We start from the raw sequence: 21,208 nt of genomic DNA on the forward strand, positions 1-21,208 counted from the left end.
CTCAATTGTACACAGTGGACATGAACAACCAAATATACTGGCGCAACCACAGGCATATGCAAACAACTAGAGAAGCTGGTCCTTCACTGCAGTCAGCCGAACAGGAAGGTGGGATCTCACCAGCTGCAGAGTGCAGAACGATCATCACTCCTGGAGGTCCACTGGTCGACGACAACGAGAATGGAACAACAACAGTTACCAAGGCAAAAACAAGTGTCACAGGAACAACACTCACTGGAGAGGGAATATCATACAGATGAATAGCCAATGACAGCACACATGTGAACAATTAAGAGACCTGCACAATTTATCGACTATGTGTGCAATGCATGTGTAGAGACTGATGAGAGTAATGAACAGTCTGTTAATGCGTGCGAACAGTGGGTGCATAGTTGGTACCTGGATAACTCACAGTGCACTTGACAGTGCATGCAAGTTTGCCTTTTGTTTATTATGAAAAAGGGGGATGTTTGGGTTTGGAATGCAATCACATTCTAAAGGTCCTACCTGGCTTGCTGTAGTTATGTGACAAAGATGTCATGGACATAGGGCCATCTGTCACTTGTTCTTATGTTTTGCTTTCACAGACCGCTGACCCCGTTCTGCTATTAACATATTATGTTATCTAACTGTTATGCCACAAACAGCAACTTCTTTAGCCTTTAACACTACTATTAACACTCCCTTTATCTTGTGTCCATGACATCTTTGTCAAATCTCTCCTGAGCTCCCACCTATCCCTGACCTTCTGTATTGTTCCAGCTGCTCTACCCCCTCTTAAACAGTATAAAATCCATCACATTTCTACCTCTCTTTAGCTCTGAAGAAGAGTCCTATGGACTCAAAACATTAACTCTGTTTCCCTCTCCAAAAATGCTGCCAGATCTGCTGAGTTATTCTAGCATTTTCTGTTTTTATTTCAGATTTCCAGCATCCACAGTACTTTGTTTTTATTAAGTTTTCCCCAGTGTTCTGGCAAATATTTATCCCTCAATCAACATTACAAAAAACAGGTTATCTGATCATTAACATGTTGCTGTTTGTTGAAGCTTGCTGAGTGCATATTGGCTGCCATATGTTTCCTACAACAGTGACAATATTTCAGAAGTACTTAATTGACTGTAAAGTGCTTTGTGGCATCTTGTGGTCATGAAAAGCACTATATAAACGCAAGTCCTTCTTTCTTTAATGGCTCAGTAGTTCACACAGTGAATAGACCAGGAAGGTCCCATTTCAATCCCTGAAGTCTGCTGAATTAGCTAATTTTATTTTGGGCAGTAAAGTAAAAGTTACAATTGGCCTCATGTTAGGGAGAGGCTGAGGTTCCCACCATTGATTTATCCAGCAACAACTGCTGTTAATGTATGTCCATGAATGTTGGGTCATTACAGAATTTGACTTGCTTGTGATGACTTATGTGGTTGCAAGCTAGCTCACACATGAAGAATGGGTACCATACTTTGACTACCATGTTAAGCCATCTTACTATCACATTCCTTTTATCTCCTCCCTTTTATACCATATTTCTTTTCAAACAGATATTTAAACTTTTACTTACTAAATTGACACAAGACACCATGTCTACTCCATGGCCCTAGCTTTGTCAGATCCCCAGATAGTAAAAGCGATTTAATAAACTCCCTTTAAATTTAATACATCTGACAAAAAGACATCATGTGAATGAGAATGGTTGGGAATGTTAAAATGCTCTGCTGCTTTGTGTGTTGATACTTACTGACATGTTCCTATAGATTCAGAAAGTTCATCAACAGTGAACTCATTGATGGTGAATCTAAATATCTCAGTAGTTAAAGGGCAGTGTAATGATTTGAATGCAGATTAATAAACCTTTGTACCACTAATTAAATTTCTATTTATTCAATCCTTTTAATTCTGGGTTGGTAATAATAAACAGATCTTCCAGCAACCTTCATTTCCCTCTGTAAGATTTTAGGGGTTCTGATAACTTAGATAAATTTTAATAAATCTCAAACACAAATAGTGAAAAATATTTCATGACAAAATTAATAAAGAGTTCTTATGGTAACTTTATAGTCTGGATTCCCATTTATTGACAGGTTCATTTTTTTTATTTTTAATACAACACAGTGAAACAGTGATGCTGAATACATAAGCTATATAATAGTATAAAAAGATATTTAACCTTCCTGATAAAATACACTTACAGCTGACATTAAGAACTGTCCGAAAATAAATATGAATCAATAAATACAAAACAATCACTGCACAGTCCTTAATTCTTTGATTGCTAGGGCTGTGTGGGGGCAAGGAATGCTTTGATTCAATGCTTGATGTGCATTTAATTGATTGTGACCACCCATAGCAGTCAAAGTGTTATAGCAAGTAAATGTAAACATAAATAATCCATTACATATGACCAGTTATGTTCATATTTGGAGTAACACTCTCCTCCTGCTTCCTTGACCCATATCTACCACCAGTTAACAGGGGGAAATCAAAGGGTTTACTAACTAGTAGCAGTTACAGGAAGAATCCTCTATCTTTGTTCAATATGTTAATACTCACCAGAATCATGCATTAAGCTGAAGGAGTAGCAACTGAGGAACTATAATAGCTTGTATCTGGGGAAGAAATAGGTTATGTTTCCCTTATTATGAGCACAGGGCCTATCTGTGCCTGTCAATCACATCTTTTATGATCAAGGAAGCCATTTGTTTTAACAGTTTACTAAAGCCACATTCAATGGCTGAATGGAGATACTGAAAAAAGAGGTGCAGTGGAATAAATCTAATTACAATGGATAGAATATTTAAGATTAAATGTATCCTTTGAAGATGTCTTTAAATCACATTAGGAATACTCCAACATAATATCTCCCCTATAGGCCTTATTAAAAAGTACAATTATGTTTAACTGTAGGTATTAATAGGAAGTAATAGATCAGGTCAGTTATGTGAATTTAGTTTATTTTCCTGTTAATTAATTTCTTGGCAGTTAAAGGTCAGAGACAAGAGACAGGAAGAAAGAGAAAACTCTTGAAGTATGTGGAACATTAATATTTTCTAAATGAAGACATTAAAAAAATTCAATAATTACAAAGCCTGAAAATGTATTGAGTACTGTTAAAGGCAAACCCTTTAATTGTTTTAAAAGTCACTTGTCACTCCTGTTTCCATACAAAAGCGAGTTCTGATTTGTGAAAGTTGATCGTATTGGTGAAATGGCCATTTGTTACATCAGTACATAGCCCAATGACAGGTTGGCCCCAAGGGGAAGCAACTCTTACAATTAACAATGATTTCTGTCAGTTGATGAGTTTTAAAATACTGAATAAAACAATATTTGCTGCAGGTTCATTTAAAGCTAGAGCAAACCACAGTAGCTCTTTAATTAAAAGGTAAAAGCTGAAAGAAGCCCATCACTGAAGATCTTGCAGTCATTGAAACATCCATTCAGGGATTATTGAAGCAAGTTTCCATCCTCATGTTAATGAATAACCTCTGCTCTTCACTGAGTTTCTGGTTTTCCCAGCAATGGAGCCATTGGAGCGGTGAAAAATGGGAGTTTTAATGCACAACCACCAATTTATTGATCTCAAATTTCACTGCAAAGACATACAGATCTTCAAACATGAATCTTTCAAATGTGGGTTTCTTTAGCTTCTACCCTGTTTGTCATATTTAATTTAGGGGTAAGTGTGGACCATTGTAACTTTATAAATTGTTAATTGTACACCTAATTCACGTAAAACTGCAATGCGTAACAATGGCACCTTGGAACTGATGCTGCTGTGGTGCACCACTAATGTTTGTAGGTACCAGGCTTTATATAATAGCAATAACCATGGATTCATTGGCAATTAAGACTTGCCAGATTCAACTGATTCATGTTATAATTGACAGACACTTTCTTATTCAATATCCCTAGATAAAAATATCTTATGAATATGAAAATGCAATTGACTGAGAAATCAACCATACTTTGGATTATATGTAGTCCATTAATGCACATTTCTTCAACCAATCAGGAATTTAACGATGACATTATACAACATGTATATTAATGCTGATGTTGCTCTGGCAGCAATTTCAGGTAAAAGTCACATTCTGTTCAATATTTGAATTTCTGGCATTCTACCACAATTCCAAGTCTGCAATGCTAAAAATAACCCCTCTTGATGGGTTCATAGAGGTTTGAACAGCCCTGTGTGTATGTGTGGCAGCAGGAAAACCAATGTATAGGAACTCCCTTAGGCTAGTTCTACATTTCCATTACACAGCATTTAAATCTACATGAACAATTGCTATTGAAAGCTCCACGCATTGACTTTGCTCAGAATTGCTTTAACAAAACAAAAATGAACAACATACTTAAGGCTGTTAACAATATTGCAGATATTTTGGCCCCTGTTACTCAGTCACAGAACAGTCCAATTTTCTATGCTTTATAATCCCGGTCTCCTACTTGAAAGGACCAAGCGCAGCAATATTTCCTTATTAGACAGATAGTGATCCTCTTTGGAAAAATGAATGCAAAAGGAGAGGGTCTGTCTGGTTCAGAAAAAAATTAAGTCAGCAGAAGGATTCTCAATCAAACCCTCAAAATAGGGAAGAGACCAGGTTCAGCAACAAGTTATAGTATCAGTCTGATAAAGATCTTGAAAAGTATTTGCTTGTTTTTCCTTTTTGAAATCTGGATTCAAAAGTTCACTAGGGCATCAAGCGTGCAGATAAAAGGCCTATACGGAATGGCGCACCAAAGAAAGACAAAGGACCGAAATACAGATGATACTGTGTATCATGAAAGCTTCCCCCTCTCTCTTTTATAATCTCCATTCATGCTCAGAACAGACGACTCTGAGAAAATCAGCTATGATTCACATGTCTTAGGCAAAGAGATGCCTGCTCATTGCTGGGTTCCAGCATTACAGCCCACTTGTTGAAATCTCATGTTGCTTCTGCTACAATCACACCCACTCTTGCATAGATCGCTTGCAATATAGTATGTGGCGTGGCGTTCCTTTCCTCTTAAATTGAACCACTGTGTAAACCAACACCAGAAAGCACAAGGCCAGCGTACAAGGGATAACAATGGCGATGGCATTCACAGTGCTGGAAGTGTTATCAATTTTAATCACTATGTCAACATCATCTTGAGTATCATGCCTGTCCTTGTCTCCAGTTTTAGTTCGGTCACATCCCATCCATTCTTTCAGTATTGACCTTGGATAGTTAGGCTCCACTCTGAGTTTATGATTATTGAATTTCCAGTACTCCTTTCCTTTGTAAAAGAACGTATATCCTGGAAATGCAAAAACAAAATTATTCAGTCTCACGGCTTAAAACAATAAAAGATAACTCATTAGAAAACTGAAACTGCTGAAAAGATACAGCAGGGCAGCAGATGCCCATAGGATGGGCGAGTTGTTTCATCAGAACCTTCAGAGCTATGAGGAAAGTTCCTTTATAGGGCCAAAAGAAGGTGAAGGAGGAGGTCGAGGTCAAAGGTATAGAGATACTAATTACTTTCATAAAGATTTAACCTGCTGGCGGGGGACCGTAAAATCCTTCTCAATGTTTCAGATCGATGACTGTTCTAATGAAAAGTTATAAACCTGAATCGTAGAAAGTAGCAAATGCCCTGAATTGCACGATCTTTGCTCTGGGTGGGTTGCGGGGTGTTGGTGGCTGGTGGGGGGCGGGTTCCAGGATGGAATTAGGCCTGCTGCCCCTGGAGGCAGATTGGAGGTGGCCACAGTGGTAACTGAATGTTAAGGTTGGCTGGTTGAAAGCCCATTTTGGTTCTCTGGGACCTTTGTTTGGATGCATTTTAGGTCCACTATCCCTTAACTTCATCCACCCCCCCCACCAACCCTCCTAACCTACTCCCCATGCCACATCCATGTCCTCATGCCAAGCCTCATTATTCATGCATGGCTGAGAACCCAGCCTAATAAAAGGATTAACTCTGTGAGAGTCCTTTTTAACACAGCTGCAGGAAATACTTCACTTTGTTTGATTAACATCTTTATGCGGTTATAATAACTTATTTTTATGTAATCTCTTTTGTCAATGTCCCAATGTTCATTTGCACAAGATTAGGAGGTGTGAAGTGCGTAAACCTTATGTTATTGATACTTTAATGATCTATTTGATTGACACATTTATGGGTTATAGGAACACCACTTTTGTTTTCCATGAATTATAAATGGGTGGGTTTTTTTCCCATGCAGCTCCACACATTGTTACTATAGGGTTCACTGGTTCTGTACATAGTATAGACTAGATGAATGAGCATGGAAGGGCGATGAGTTGGCCTGGAGGCTATGAGAGGCCATTGGGTGTGAGTGAGGGAGCATATGTTGGAACTGAGATTGCATGGGGGCTATAAAGGGCCATGGGAGTGGATGGGGAGGCATGAGTTGGCATGGAGGGTTATGGGTAAGACCGTTTGAATTTACATTTCAAAAGGCTCCCAAATCCAGACTATGGTTCATGTCTCCCCTGAGATTCACGAGCTACAGATCCGACTCCATGAAAGCTGTGGGGGCCTCGGAGATGCATACCTCCACATTGGAGCCAGCCAGGTTGGGAGTGCAGGGTGTGGGCTCTCTCCCTGTGCCCCTACCCCATGCTGGCAAAAATTGGGGGTGCCAGAAATGGGGGCAGAAAGTACAGAATCAGATCCTGCTTGCCATTTTTGAATGGCCCCATGTGACTTACCTTGCTCCCTTTAATGCTGAAGAACTAGTGTTGATACTACTGGAAGAGTAATAAAAGAGGGTGACCCGGCTTGGGGCTAATGACCACTCTCCAGTGCAAGCACAGCTGGCAGATGCATGGAGGTAGATCAGCAGCCAAATCAGCGTAGTCATCCAGGTCCTTTGTACTTGGCTGCAACTTAGGAATATCTTTGTTTATAGAAGAAAGGCCAAGGCAAATGTGCTTTTCATCATTTGCTCACATTTCTTATGAGGTCTGTCAACCATGGCTAAAGCTCTTAATTTAGGACTTGGTGCACCTTTTGTTAGTATCATTTTAAACATTATACAAAACCTGTTCCCTTTGGACACCATTATTTCCACCATTGTTTCAAAGCTGAACTTCACACTTCTGTTTCAGGTGGTGGAAACAGCAAACATATGCTTAGGATTCCACCCAATTCGCTCCTTTTGGTTTCTTGGCTGAATCAACAGTCTGAAGTTAAATGTAAAATTTGGTGTCTGAAGAGCTACCCGCTTGGCGTTTCTTCTTCCAACACTGTGGCTATCTGGCCTGACATGTAATGAAGGAATCATAGCTGCTTCTTGGATAGTGCCAATCAATGTGAATAATTAATCAAAATGACGGAGTTAGGATAATTTAACAAGCAGAAACCATCATGGGTTAATTGTTATGGGGTTTAGGGTGAATGTGTAGATAGATGAGACAGAGACAGATAGCGAGGGATCTGAAAACCAGAGATATTTCTATACAAAAGCAGACAATCTCAGCAAGATAAAGTAGTTGTACAGATCTAATTAACTCTATGCTTGTAGACAATAGACTCTTGGGTAGACATTATATTCCAAGACTTAAATTTAAGAGAGTTAAGGGGGTTGCTATGGATACAGAACTATAATGGAGAAAGTGCTGTTCAGTCAAGGCCAGTTTGACCACTCAAGTGTGTAAAATGTCCAGAGACAGATGAACAGAGTAAGCTACAATGCACATGCATGAGAAAGGGAAGTTATCTATGTGACTGCTAGGGCATTTACACTCTAACCTGATTTGTATTGAACTGTATAAAAGTAAAGCACACCAGTGTGGTTTAGGAGCTCTAACAAAGCCTTGCCTAGGGCTAGTAGTGAGAGAACGTGGCTTTCAAATCCCTGATGAGTTACTTGTTCATTAGAATTTCATTATTGATTTAGTTATCAGTTATTAGCATTTGCTATTGTGCAGCTGCTTCTTTATCTCTTGACTCCATGTGCCTCTGTCAAAATGGAAGAGTAATGAGAACATTAATTGCATGTAAACTAAGGAAACCAAAGGTTGATTTGAGGATCAGTAAAGTCAGTTTCTGGATCAACAGTGGCACCACTGAGTCATAAGGTCAATCACCATTCCAAAAATTTGAATACATAGCCTGGGCTGACATCAGTGCAGTATTGATGGAGAGCTGCTTATCAGATGGGTTACTTTTTAGGTTAGATATTAAATTAAGGTTCTGTCTTCCCTCTAAGGTCAACATAAAAGATTTCCATATCCTTGTTATCACAAAGAGTGCCTACTTCATCTTCTAATGCATTGTCCACCATCTTGGCTCATCTGTCATTGAAAACCCCTCCTCCATTTCTTTATCACCTACAGACTTGATTCCATCCTTCACCCTGCAAAATCTTCAATTCATCTGTCCTGAACCAAGTACCATTTACTCATCAGCACTACCTCACTGGTCTACATTGGATCTCTGTTCCCCATCGGCTCAAATTTAAAATTACTTGCCTTGACTTTCTAAGTGGGTTCTTTGATCTATTGTTGTAACTTTGGCAAAAGATCAGCAAATCATTTGAAATAAAAGGTGTGAGTGATTTAAGACTTCTTTTTTGTTTTAGTTCCCACAAAAGCTACGAAGGAGATGGGATGATCTCTAAGGAAATTATCTCCCTTTATCTTTGTTTAAATCCTTCAACGGCTTCTCCCGTCTCTATCCGAGTTCCCTCCTCCAGCCCTACAAGACCCCTCAAGCTGTTTTTACCATATGTGCAATTCCCCTTTCCCCCCACTTTACCTCACCATTGCTGATTACTTACCTGGATTACACTCTCTTCAATTCTCTCCCTACCTTTCCATCTCCCTTTTTTAAATACCGTCCTTAAAACCCACTCTTTGACTAAGCTTTTGATTACTTCTCTTAATATCTCCTTATTTTTCTCATTGATTTTTTCTCTCTTTCAAATGTCTCAGGGCACTAAATGGACTATATGAGTGCAAACTGCTTTTGCTGAGATGGATAAAATACAAGTCTTAGGGGAGAAATTCATTCAAATAGCACAGACTCTAGCAGTGCTACTCAAAACAAATTTCTCTCCCCTTAATGTTCAATACTAAGGCCTGATTTTTCGTAATAATGGAGAGCCTCTCTGCTGCTACAAAAATAGTGGCGGAGGCCCGAATCTGGAATTCCTACGCCCAAACAAGACACCTACCATTTTCGCAGTGGTGAGAATGGGGGCAGGTTCTAAGTTTCACATCTGTGGTTCACAGAGGCAACTACACATGTTAAAGTGCAGCTGACGCAGGATCATCTGGTTTTCATTAGTGGGATGTCCAAAACATGACTTTAGACTTGATAGGAGAAAGTCTAAAACTGTTGGAGCTCTTTGGAGATGTAGGGTAACCTTTCGGAGAGGTAAAGTAACAGTTTGGATATGGTCCCAGAACACCTTTGGGGGAGGTAAGCTGCCCTTTGGGAGAGGTAAGGTGGCCTTTGGGATTGTTAAAATTAGACATGGATGTGTGTAAAATGTGCATAAACTCATTGGCACTGTCAAGCTCAAGAGAGCAGACAAAATAAGCTGTCAAGAAAGCTGCTAAAGGGAAATGTCAAAGGGAGCTGCAAAGCTATCGAGACATTTAAATCTCCTGCCTTTTAAATATTTCAAAAAACTACCTGAATGGTTGAAAAAAAATCAGTGTTTGCTATTTCTTTCTATCCGTTGACATAAATCTGAGGGGTATCATTATATGATTAGTACTGTGTGACTGCTTTTACAACCTATTATTATCATAGTGGGATGCCTATCAGTTCATGGTTTGATTGACAGCTCAAAGTGGTTATAAACTCTTTGAACTGGGACTACGAATTTCAAAGCTTGTTTTAATAAGGGATTAAAGGAGCTAAAGTATAGTGAACTGTTTTTTTTTAAATCAATGAGATTTTTTTGAAATAGTGAATTCATCATTAAACACTTAAAAACTTTATTTCATCTCAGTATGGGTCCTGAAGTCTGCCCATTGCTGGATAATGGGTGAGTTGACATGGTAGGCGTAAGGGCAAAGAGTGGTGGGTGGGGGCATGGGTTGGCACTAAATTGGCATGGGGCTATAATGGGCCATGGGAGTGGGAAGAGAGGCATGGCTTGGCAAAGAGGATATGAGGGGCCATGGGGGGTGTGGAAAGAGGGGCATAGGTTGGCATGGAAGGTATGATGGGCCATGGAAGATTAGTTGGTGGCATAGATGGGGTATAGATGGGGAGTATGTGAAGAGATGAAGGAGGTGTGAACGGTGAGGGGCCTATGTTTTCTTTATTGTTTTTCTTCAATGCTTTGACAAAGTACTGGTACACCAAGGCAAGCCTTGCACCCAGCTCGCCACTGTACCTGACAGCCTCCTCACAGAGGATCGCTCTCTGTGACTCCCGTAAAACCAGGCCCCCAGAGAATGAAAGTCCAAAGTTCCGGGGCATTGTTTCTTGGGTCTCTCCGACCCGGGAGTGAAAATATAAGCCTAAGTTTGTCTTGAGCACTGATTTGACCTCAACTGAAATGCTGTCTGAAATTCTGGTCGTTTAATAGAGTGAAAAAAAATCTGAGTTTGGAAAAAGGGTTTAAATAATAGCAACTAAGCTGAGGCCTGGATTTGACAACTGAGACTTGAGAAGAGGCTAAGGAAGCTAGAAATGTTTATATTGGAAAAACAAGGCTCAGGGGAGACTTAAAAGTAATTTCAATAATTCTAAGTGGAATAAATAAGTTAAACTCAAAAAAAATCATAACCATAAATTCTGTACTAGGGGCATGGACTGAGGCCTTCCAAAAATGAATTTAAGGAGAATCTTAAAGGAGGAAAGAGCATTGGAGAGGAAGAGGGATTAAGGGAGGAAATTCCAAACCATGAATCCAGCAGCTATTACACAGGATGCACACCTATTCATTCCCAAAATACACTCCCTTTGAACATCATTCCATTGTAGAATAACTCATACAGTTTCTAAAGTTTGCACTGACTTTGTTTAGACGGGTGCTGCAAATCAAAAATGGAATAAATAGAATGTGAAAACCAGGTGAAATGGCAAACATCATGAAGGTTTAAGGTGATGTTGATGAACAGAATGGAGATGTGAGGCAAAACATCTTGGGCTGGATTTTACAGCGTGTCCTTTTACCCGTCCCCTCCCTCAACTAAAAAAATCAGTACGGAGCTGGCCCACAGAAAAGCTGGCTGCCTGGCAGCCATTTTGAATTGGAATCAGCATTAATTGTCTTAGGTTGAGACTTTCATCCCCCATCTAGGGAGGAAGTCCCACCTTAGAGAGCTGCCGGACAATCTATTTGGCCAGCAGGCCTGTAGTCCCAGCTGCGCCAGATTCGAACGGTGGCCAAGGCTGGGGTTACAGGTAGTCCCTGAGGAAGAGGAGGTTATGGAGGCCGGACTTTAAGGTAAGCCTGGGGTATCAACGGGGCCTGGCTGGCAGACCCCAGCAATGGGGGTGGGAGAGACCAGGTTTGAGAGATCAGGGGGTAGGGTTAAAGGGGAGGTATGACCTTGAGCGAGGCTTGCATCCAGTGGGCACAGGGGACCCCCAAAGGAGGTCTCCCTCCCCTTGCCTGACACCACCCCATGCAGTAAAAGCTGCTGGGCTACCCCCCTGGCATGGGCCTCCCTCTTCTATGGGTGAAATAGCAGTTGAGGTGGAATGGGGCACGTAAGGTACCATTAATTGACCACCTGATGGCCTCAATTGGTTCAAGGACGGGTGGTCTGCGAGCTGCCTTCCCAGTCCACTGTGAAATGGGAGATAGGTCAGGGGCAGGCGGGAAGGCTGCGGGAAGGCCACACATTGCATTTTAAGAGCACCCCACCAGTACTTTTCACACAGGCTGGTGGGGTGCCGCAAATCCAACCCAATGTTGTGAAAGCACATGATCTTTATGTACTTTTAGGGTAGATTTTCCTTTTTAGCTTGTGCATAAAGCATTATTCAGGCACAGCAAATAGTAGAAAATCAGGCAACGTGGATTGCATGCCTCTAATGGATCCCACCTGATTTTCATTCAATTACATTTCTGAGGAAGAAGGTATGTGCAAAAAGGTGAGCTGTTGGAACTAGTCATGCACAGTTTTGAGACTGCAAGTTTGGAGCCTTACAAATTAGCAAGTGACTTCTAACTATTCAGACTGAGCCAGTCCCAAACCAGGGTTTCGGACTTGACTGGGGATTTATGGCTAAGAGTGGTGCTATCTTCCAAAGATAATCCTTAACCTTCAGTGTTAAATTTTTAATTAGGGAAATACAAAATATGAGAAGGTAATGTAAAAATCTACAAGGATTTGAAATCCAATGCAGTGTCTTATTTGTTAAGTTTATGAAAAACACTATTAAAAATCATTGACCTGAAACTGATTGAATCACTGATTTTTTTTACAGCAATGTAGAAATTTGAACAAGATAAAAACTTGAGCAGTTTGATCATGGCTACTTTTGCTCTTACCACTTTCTTTGCTGACAAAGGCGCCTTGTGGAGACTTGGGAATTCCTTTCCATATTGAAATGGATTTGGGATAACCATTGTCTACAACATGTGTTTCTTCATTGTACCTCCAGTACCTACAGGTAAAAAAGAAAAAAATAACAGTGAACAATGTGATGTTCTAAAGCTGGGTTCTAATAATACTAACAATGCAAGGAGCTAATGGGAGGAAAGCTCTTGTAACAGTCTCTATCATGATAAGTATTAGACAAACTAATGAGACTAAAGGTAGACAAGTTACCAGGACCTGATGGCCTGCAGCCAAGGGTTTTAAAGGAAGTGGCTGCAGAGATAGCGGAGGCATTGGTCGAAATATTCTAGAACTCTGGATTCTGGCAGGGTCCCAGCGGATTGGAAAACCACTAATTTGATGCCCCTGTTCAAGAAGGGAGGGAGACAAAAAACAGGAAACTATAGGCCAATCAGCCTAACATCTGTCATTGGGAAAATGCTCGAGTCCATTATTAAGGAAGAAATAGCAGGACATTTAGAAAAGCTTAACACAATCAAACAGAGTCAACATGGTTTTGTGAAAGGGAAATCATGTTTGACAAATTTGCTAGAGTTCTTTGAGGATATAACAGGTAGATTTGATAAAGGGGAACTGGCAGATGTAGTGTATTTGGAGTCCATAAGGCATTCAATAAGGTGCCACGTTAAAGGTTATTGCACAAGATATGCGCTCACAGTGTTGGGGGTAATGTATTAGCATGGACTGAGGATTGGTTAACACACAGAAAACAGAAAGTAGGGATTAATGGGTCCTTTTCAGGTTGGAAAGACATAACTAATGGAATGCCACAAGGATCAGTCCTAGGGCCTCAATTATTTGCTATCTATATTAATGACTTGCAGGAGGGGGCAGAGTGTAATGTATCCTCATTTGCTGACGATACAAAAATAGGTGGGAGGGCATATTGTGATGAGGACATAAGGAATCTGCACGGGGATATATAGGTTGAGTGAGTGGGCAAAAACTTGGCAGGTGGAGTTTAATGTAGGAAAGTGTGAAGTCATGCACTTTGGTAGGAAGAATCAAAAGTCAGACTATTATATAAATGGAGAGATACTCCAAAAAAGTGCAGCACAGAGAGATCTGGGTGTTCTTGTGCATGAAACACAAAAAGTTAGCATGCAGGTGCAGCAAGTAATTAAGAAGGCAAATGGAATTTTGGCCTGTATTGCTAGGGGGTTGGAGTTTAAAAATAGGGAAATCTTGTTACAACTGTACAGGGTGTTGGTGAGGCGGCACTTGGAGTACTGTATACAGTTTTGGTCCCCATATTTAAGAAAGGATGTACTAGCATTGGAGGCAGTTCAAAAGAGATTCACTAGGCTGATTCCTGGGATGAAAGGGTTGACTTATCAAGAATGGCTAAACAGGTTAGGCCCTTATTCATTAGAGCTTAGAAGAATGAAGGGTGATCTTATTGAAAAGTACAAGATTCTGAGGAGGCTTGACAGAATAGATGTTGAGAAGATGTTTCCACTCATGGGAGAATCTCGAACTAGGGGGCTTAGTTACGGAATAACTGGGGTGCAAAGGAATTTCTTCTCTCAGAGGGTACTGAATATCTGGAATGCTCTACCCCAGAGAATTGTGGAGGCTAGATCACTGAGAGTATTTAAAAGGGAGGTAGATAGATTTTTGAAATATCAGGGAGTTGAGGGCGATGAGGGGCTGGCATGAAAGAGGAGTTGAGGCCTGGAGCAGATCAGCCATGATCTTATTGAATGGAGGGGCAGGCTTGAGGGGCCAAATGGCCTATTCCTGCTCCTATTTCTTATCATCTTATGTTCTATCTGAGATTAGAGTCCTAAAATGGCAAAACCCTGCTTACAGATTCTCGTTCACCAGGAACATAAATTGAAGATCTCGGTTCAGTCTTCCAATCATAAATAAAAACAGCAAATGCTGTAAATACTCAGAAGATCAGGCAGCATTTGTGAAGAAAATCAGAGGGTGGAATTTTACAGCCCTTCCTGCCAGTGGGATTTTCCTCACTGAAGTCAATGGGCTTTTTAATGGCTCACCACTTTTTGTGGCCCCGCCACAACCATGACAGGGCCATAAAACTCCGCCCAGAGTTAACGTTTTGGGTCCGTGACCTTTCATCAGTTTTGCAGGTCAGCCTTTTTTATTGTTTCCATTTTTACAATCCTTATCACCAGTAAAACCTCAATTGCAATCAGTTCGCCAGTACAGGTTGCTTCTTCACTCCATCAAGTCCAAGGGGCACAAACTTCCGATTAATTGATTAGATCAAAAAACCCACTCTCTCCTCTACCCGAGCAGCCCACTATTATGGGGTCATCCTGGAGAGCAAAGATTCTTTTCCATACAGCAACTGCCTCCCTAAACTTCTTTTCCCATCCACCTACCTGAACAACAAGTACCAGGAGCTCATCTCCATGATCGAGACTGTCAATTGAGCAGCTTTTCCAACTTGCATCCGCCTACTAAATCAAATATCCCAGTCCCATCCACACGACAGCTCTGTACCCTATTTTCTCCAAGTTCACCCCCATACCTTTTAAGCTCATCATAAAGCCTTGCCCTTTTAACACCATTTCTACTAAACTCTTGGTTGTCTTTTGATTTTGGCTGACATTGTAAATTACTCCCTTCGATTAGCTCAGTTCCTGTCACTGTCCGCTTTGAGTCAAATAATTGTGGCATCACATCCTACTCAGAAACATGATCACATAATTCAAGATGACACATCAGTGCAACACTGAGAGGTCCTGCCTTTCAAATGATTAACCAAATCCCTGCCTGCTTATTAAACAATCCATCATGCTCTTCAAAGAAAGGCAAGTAATTCTCCAGGGGTCCTGGTCAACATTCATCCAATAACTAACATCACAAAAAAAATCAGCTGGTTATTTATCTCACTGCAGGTCCCTGTGTTTTGCAAGTTGGCTGTCATGTTTGCCTAAAATAAACCACCACTGAAATAACAACCAATGAAGTGGCTCGGGATGAAGTATCAGTAAATAATGAGCCAAGGACCAGCCTTTGCAGAGAGCACACATGAACGAATGAATGAATTTGTCTGAAAAAAACAAGTGTTTAACTTCAAATGTAATTCATTGGTTGTGAAGTGTTTTGGGTTTTTCTCAGGTTGTTTCCTGATATCAGACACATTTTTTCTTCCTTATTTGTACCAGGCGTGAGGAACTTGGATGAATGCATTGACTGGATCATTGATCTAACACAGGCATCCCGCGCTTGTGTTTTTATTGGAGTGCGGCTTCAAGTCTCGAATCAGATCATCCACATTTAGTGGAGGTCCAGCAACAGGCCCTTCAATTATTCAACACCAAAAGTAGCTGCGTTGCTCACATATTTCTACTGTACCATTATGAACAATTGAAACCCTCACCTGCTGGCTGTACTATGAATATTTTGGGCAGCTGCTGTGCACAATTTTCTGACCATTTTATATTAATGGTAGAACAATGATACCTAATGTGCCCCTGAGTTTCTGATATACGCTTCCTGCCAGGAGCAGAAAATCATCAAATCATCAAAGTGGTCAACTTTGTCCACCATCAAACCACCAGAGTTGGAGCCCTGTAATAGCTGATGCCTTGTGGGTTATACACTTCCCTGTCAAGTGTAGGCCTCTGGCAAGCTTTTCATTTGCTACTAGCCTACTTAAATCAACAAAATCAGTGCAAATCATTCTCTGGGCTGCTGGTGTGAATGAACTTGCATCACTGGTCAGCTCAACCTATTTGTGAAAAATCGGCGCACAATTATTATCATGGTTACCCCTTAGCTTCAAACTATCAAGCTATCACTTTCATATTACATTTTTGTAAACATGTTTTAAATCTTCATTTATTATCCTATCACTCTTTGAAAAAGATTGTTTCTCAGGCTCTTTTTAATGTCTTATATCAAATTTTCTGCATTGCCTCCTTTCATTTTCTTGCTGTTGCTCTTGTTCCTTTGTTTTGCCTTGTTTAACTTTGACATTTCCTCTTTTCCTTATATTTTATGTATTTCCTCCTTTGAGTGTTTTTCCTGTTTCTATTCATCTCATTTTCCTTTACCTGGGCTGCTTTTACTTCTATTTGATTTTTAACCAGTTATCTGCATCAAATGATTGCCTGATCAGCGTAAAAAAAATCAATATTTAAAAAACACAAAATAACAATAACCCAGAGCTTTTGTCAATCCCTGAATATTCCTTTCCACAGTGAAATGGATGTGACAAGAAAGTCCAGATGAAAAGTATAAAACCACAGTGATGTGGTGTCCTTTTGCACACTCAGGGTTTTAAGAATCTTGAAGTAACATCTAAACAATCCAGAATAAATTAACATTCTTGAACTAAAATTTTCATGTTGATCGTTTTAACAAAAATGTGAAAGCAAGTACAAAATGGGATATCCTGTTTTGTATTCACATTGATTTTTCTTTCCAGTACACTTGCTGCTAAGAATTTCAACCCTTTTGTTAAATGAGTGGTAAATGAGAGTTGAATCAGGAAACAGAAAAAAAAATCAAATAGCACAGTGAACTTCAAATGGATTACTTTGCATTTTCCACAGTAAATCATGCATAGTCCATGAAGTTAGAACAAAGAAAGCCTAGAGCAGGAATTTTCTCCACTGTGTCACTTGAACTTTGCCAGAAAACCCTACTTATCCGTAAATGGGATTTCCACTGCACCTCTCATGAAGGTGTGGTGACAGACAGGGGCAAATGTGGGGAAACTCCTGTCTCAGAGTATTGTATTGATTTAAAATTTATTCTATGAAGTAGTTGTCAAAAGGGTAGTGGTAGGGATCTCCATCATATTCACAACAGATATAATCAATTTGCCTCCCGCCCGCCTGCTTCTGATCACCCTGTGGTAAAAAAGGCAAATAAGGGTCTGAGTTTCATTGGTAGATGGACAAAGCATAAACCAAAGTAGGTCATGTTCCTGCTGTAATAAAAGCAAAATACTTAGGATGCTGGAAATCTGAAATAAAAACAGAAAATGCTGGAAAAACTCAGTAGGTCCGGCAACATTTGTGGAGAGAGAAACCATTTCAAGCTCATATAGTTCGTCTTCAGAGCTGAAAAACAGTCATACAGACTCGAAACGTAGGGTGGAATTTTCCCTTCATGAAACTTAAGTGCAGTGGCAGGCAGTTTCGGCAGCGCCCACCCTGCTGTCTGGAATGGCGGAGACTCGCGCCCGAGGGCGGTCATTAATTATGCAAAGGTTTTATCGGTCTAAATCATCTGGCGGGTTGGAAGCTGGTTCGTCCGCCCGCCATCAGCTGGTGGGTTCAAAGATCTGGTTGCCATATTTAAAGGCCAGTCCAACACAAAATCTCACTCTCTCCAGCCCACCAGAGATGTCTGGCAGCCAGAAGAGGAAGGCTGAAAGCCTGAAGAAGAAGGCAGCACCCCACTTCACGCACCAGGCCCTCCAGGCCTTGATCAGAGGGGTGCAGGTTCAAAGGTCAACGCGGCTGGCAACCGTGCCCGAAATGCCAGCCAGTGCAGGGAGAGGATGAATGATCTTTTTCACTCCGCCAGGGTAAGTCATCCTTCAACTCCCTCCAATAACAAACTCTCATCATGACATCATGCACTCAAACGGTCTCTCTCTTAAGGGATTTCACGCTATCATTAGTGGGGGACACATATCAGCACTCATTCTCTCACCGAGACTCGCATCGCCACCAACCTCATCTACCATGTTGCTCACACTCCATCCCGTGGCCCTTCTGGGGAGGGCTCACCACACAAAGGGGACATTCACATTACCCAGCCTCTGCTCCATCCCTTCTCATCACATGCCTTTCTTTCTACTTCACACAGGCCAAGCTGGCGTACAACAGGCGCGAGAGATCGCAGACTGTGGTGGGGGGGGGGGGGTGGAAATGGCCAACATCATTGCCTTCACTGAATTTGAGGAGGTTGCATCCGAACTTCCTGTGGGGAAGGGGAGATTGGTCTCTCCCAGCAACTTAGTACAAATCACAGCTCCATCACTACATCAAATCCTGACATTCACAGTGAGTCTTATGCAGTCTTACCTAGCTCATGCTCATTAGCTGAAACTCTATTTTCTATTTTCTAGGCACCAGCAGATCGAGGCCCCCAAGCCAGCCCAGCACCACCAGTGCGAGCCCCCAGACTTCATTTGAAAAGGAAGCTCTGGAAGAACTGTCACGGTGCTCACATGCACCCTCCACCAGCTCAGAGACACATATGTTGGTGGGGCAGAGATGTAGGTTTGGCTCAGGCTCACTTTCTGGGGAACACCTCAATGACACGTCCCCGCATCAGTTGGAGGCAGGGATAGCCCAGGTCTCTGACACTTGGAGGACTGCTGGAGACCAGCCACCCACTCAGTCCGAGTCAGAAGATGAGCCTCTGGAAGCGGCCACCATTTCAATGCTGGAGATGCAACAATAGGCAGCGGGATATCAGGCAGAGATTCGACAGTCACTCAGCAGGCTAGAGCGAACAATGGAGGATCCCGTACGCGTTCTGTCTGATGTCGTGGCTCTGACATCTGAGCACCTCAAGACCACCATGGGAAGGCTGGCAACCACCATGGAGACCTTGGTCCAGCAGGTATTGTCGGATTTGCACTCGGCCATGTACTCCATGGACACATGGTGTACCTGGTGGGTACATCAAGATATGGAGGATATGGGGACGGGGCACTTTGACCTCCCTCCAGGTGCACCATCTCCTGCAGGAATCAGGGCGGGGCCCTCGGGCACCCACAAGGAGGATGCCGGGCACCCTGGAGGCTTCCTCTCAGAGCACTCCAAGGGTGTGCACCCACTCACAGCCGCCTCTGCCTGTGGCCCCATCCACTCCAGCTTCTCATGTCACCGAGGGCGATTCTGCCACTGAGTAGGTGACCCTTATCAGGCCGGGGCCCTTCAGGCCTCAGGTCACCAGAGGATGTCAGCCAAGGCCATCACAGACATCAGGATGTAGCAGTCAGGAGGCTTACTCCACCTCTGCTGTGGATGTCGGGGCTGCACCGAGGCATAGCGGTAGATTAGGCAAGTTAAGAAAAATTGATGTCACTTTTGGCTCAGGTGTGTGCTAGATATGTAACTAAATTACACTTTTGTTAATACATTTGATGGTTATGTGAATGTTCCTGTGAACTTATGGCATTATGATTTTGCACTTTGGAATCCTCTTATTTCAAGATTTAGCCTTGCTCCCACTCAGTGAGTGTCCCAATTTGAGATTCACATTCCCATGATGTCAACATCAGTTATGTGATGTCAGGGAGATATGTTTAAATCTTTATTGGAAATGTATGATGAAGCGATTCCAACCCTTCTTCCTCAAAGAACACCTTTGAGTGAGGGCAGCTCATCAGCATTGATATTCTACGGCATATGTGTCTCCTCAGTTAAAGTGACAGAAGAAAAGACATGCACGGGAGGAGGAGGTCCCTAGGCATGTCCACATCTCAATCGCAGCAGTGTTTACATCATTAGGTGGTGGAGAAGGCTTCGAATCTTTTCTTAAGTTGATCTTGTTCCTAAGTGGGCTCTTAGCTCCCAGAGTGAGCTCACTCGTAGGGCCCCACAGACCAAAGCAAAGATCATGGCCTGGCGATTCTTGAGGCCAGAATGCGCTAGTGTGAATGCGGGACTTGTTCTCGCTGCAAACGGGTGGACATCCCCTGAGTTGAAAAAAAATGGTATTGAGGGCTTGGAGAGATGCGGCCATATTCCCTCAATTGACTCTACTCTTCCTGGAGCCTGTCAGCAATGAATGTATCACGGGCATGTCTCCCCCATCTTCCTTCCTCAATGGTGTGATCGCACTTATACTGACCCTCAGCAGCCTTGTGAGGTCCCTGAGCCTCTGGATCTTCATCTTCTGATGAGCTCTCATCCTCCTCCAGTTCATTCTCTGGCAGGAGTTCACCTCTTTGCATAGCTAGATTGTGAAGGGCACAACACACTGCGATGATGCGGGAAACCATGTCGGGAGCATTTTGGAGTAAGCCATCTGAGCGGTCCAAGCATCAGAAGCACATCTTCAGAAACCCCATTGTCTGCTCTATGAGGGAATTTGTGGAGCTGCGAGCAGTGTTATACCTCTCCTTGGAATGACTCTGAGGGCGATGTACTGGCATCATCAGCCAGTGTTTCAATGGGTGCCCCTTATCCCTAAGCAGCCATCCCTGCAGACGTAATCGCCTCTCAAAAATCTCAGGCACATGGGAGTGACTCAGGATGTAGGAGTCATGGCAACTTCCAGGATACCGTGCACAAATGTGCAGTATGTGCTTCGGGTGATCACACACTAGTTGTACATTGATGGAATGGTAGCCCTTGCAGTTTAGAAATACTAGGGTCTGCTGACATGGAGCCTATAAAGCCACATGGGTGCAGTCTATTGCAGCCTGTGCTCTTGGGGAGCCTGAGATGGCGGTGAAGCCGGTGAATCTCACAGCCTGCTTATCTTCATCCAGAGCAAACCTGACATAATGATGGGCCTTCCTGTCTGTGGCGTCCTTTATGCATCGATGTGTTGCGGACTGAGAGGTGCTGCACAGGTCCCCTGTTAATCCTTAGAAAGAACCAGAGACCAAGACATTGAGTGCAGCGGTCACCTTCAAAGCCACTGGCAGGCGATACCCTCCAACTCCACGTGGCATCAGATCTTCACGAAGAATGTGGAATATGTGATGTACCAGATCTCGGGACAAG

At 42.2% G+C, this 21,208-nt stretch overlaps 1 protein-coding gene across 4 annotated transcripts in view; it reads right to left on the minus strand.

Moving 5' to 3' along the window:
- Positions 1-2,044: 2,044 nt before the first annotated feature.
- The window catches only part of LOC121279178 (matrix metalloproteinase-16-like), a 295,815-nt gene continuing 276,651 nt past the window's right edge, over positions 2,045-21,208 (minus strand). For all 4 annotated transcript variants that reach the window (XM_041190177.1, XM_041190175.1, XM_041190176.1 and 1 more), the window contains exons 9-10: positions 12,461-12,576; positions 2,045-5,283 (exon numbers count right to left, since the gene is read on the minus strand). In XM_041190177.1, coding sequence (XP_041046111.1) covers positions 4,949-5,283; positions 12,461-12,576 — 451 coding nt within the window. In that variant the 3' untranslated portion in view covers positions 2,045-4,948. The remainder of the gene's footprint in view (positions 5,284-12,460; positions 12,577-21,208) is intronic.

This window comes from Carcharodon carcharias, chromosome 6 (genome assembly GCF_017639515.1).
Source record: "Carcharodon carcharias isolate sCarCar2 chromosome 6, sCarCar2.pri, whole genome shotgun sequence".
NCBI classification, from domain to species: Eukaryota; Metazoa; Chordata; class Chondrichthyes; order Lamniformes; family Lamnidae; genus Carcharodon; species Carcharodon carcharias.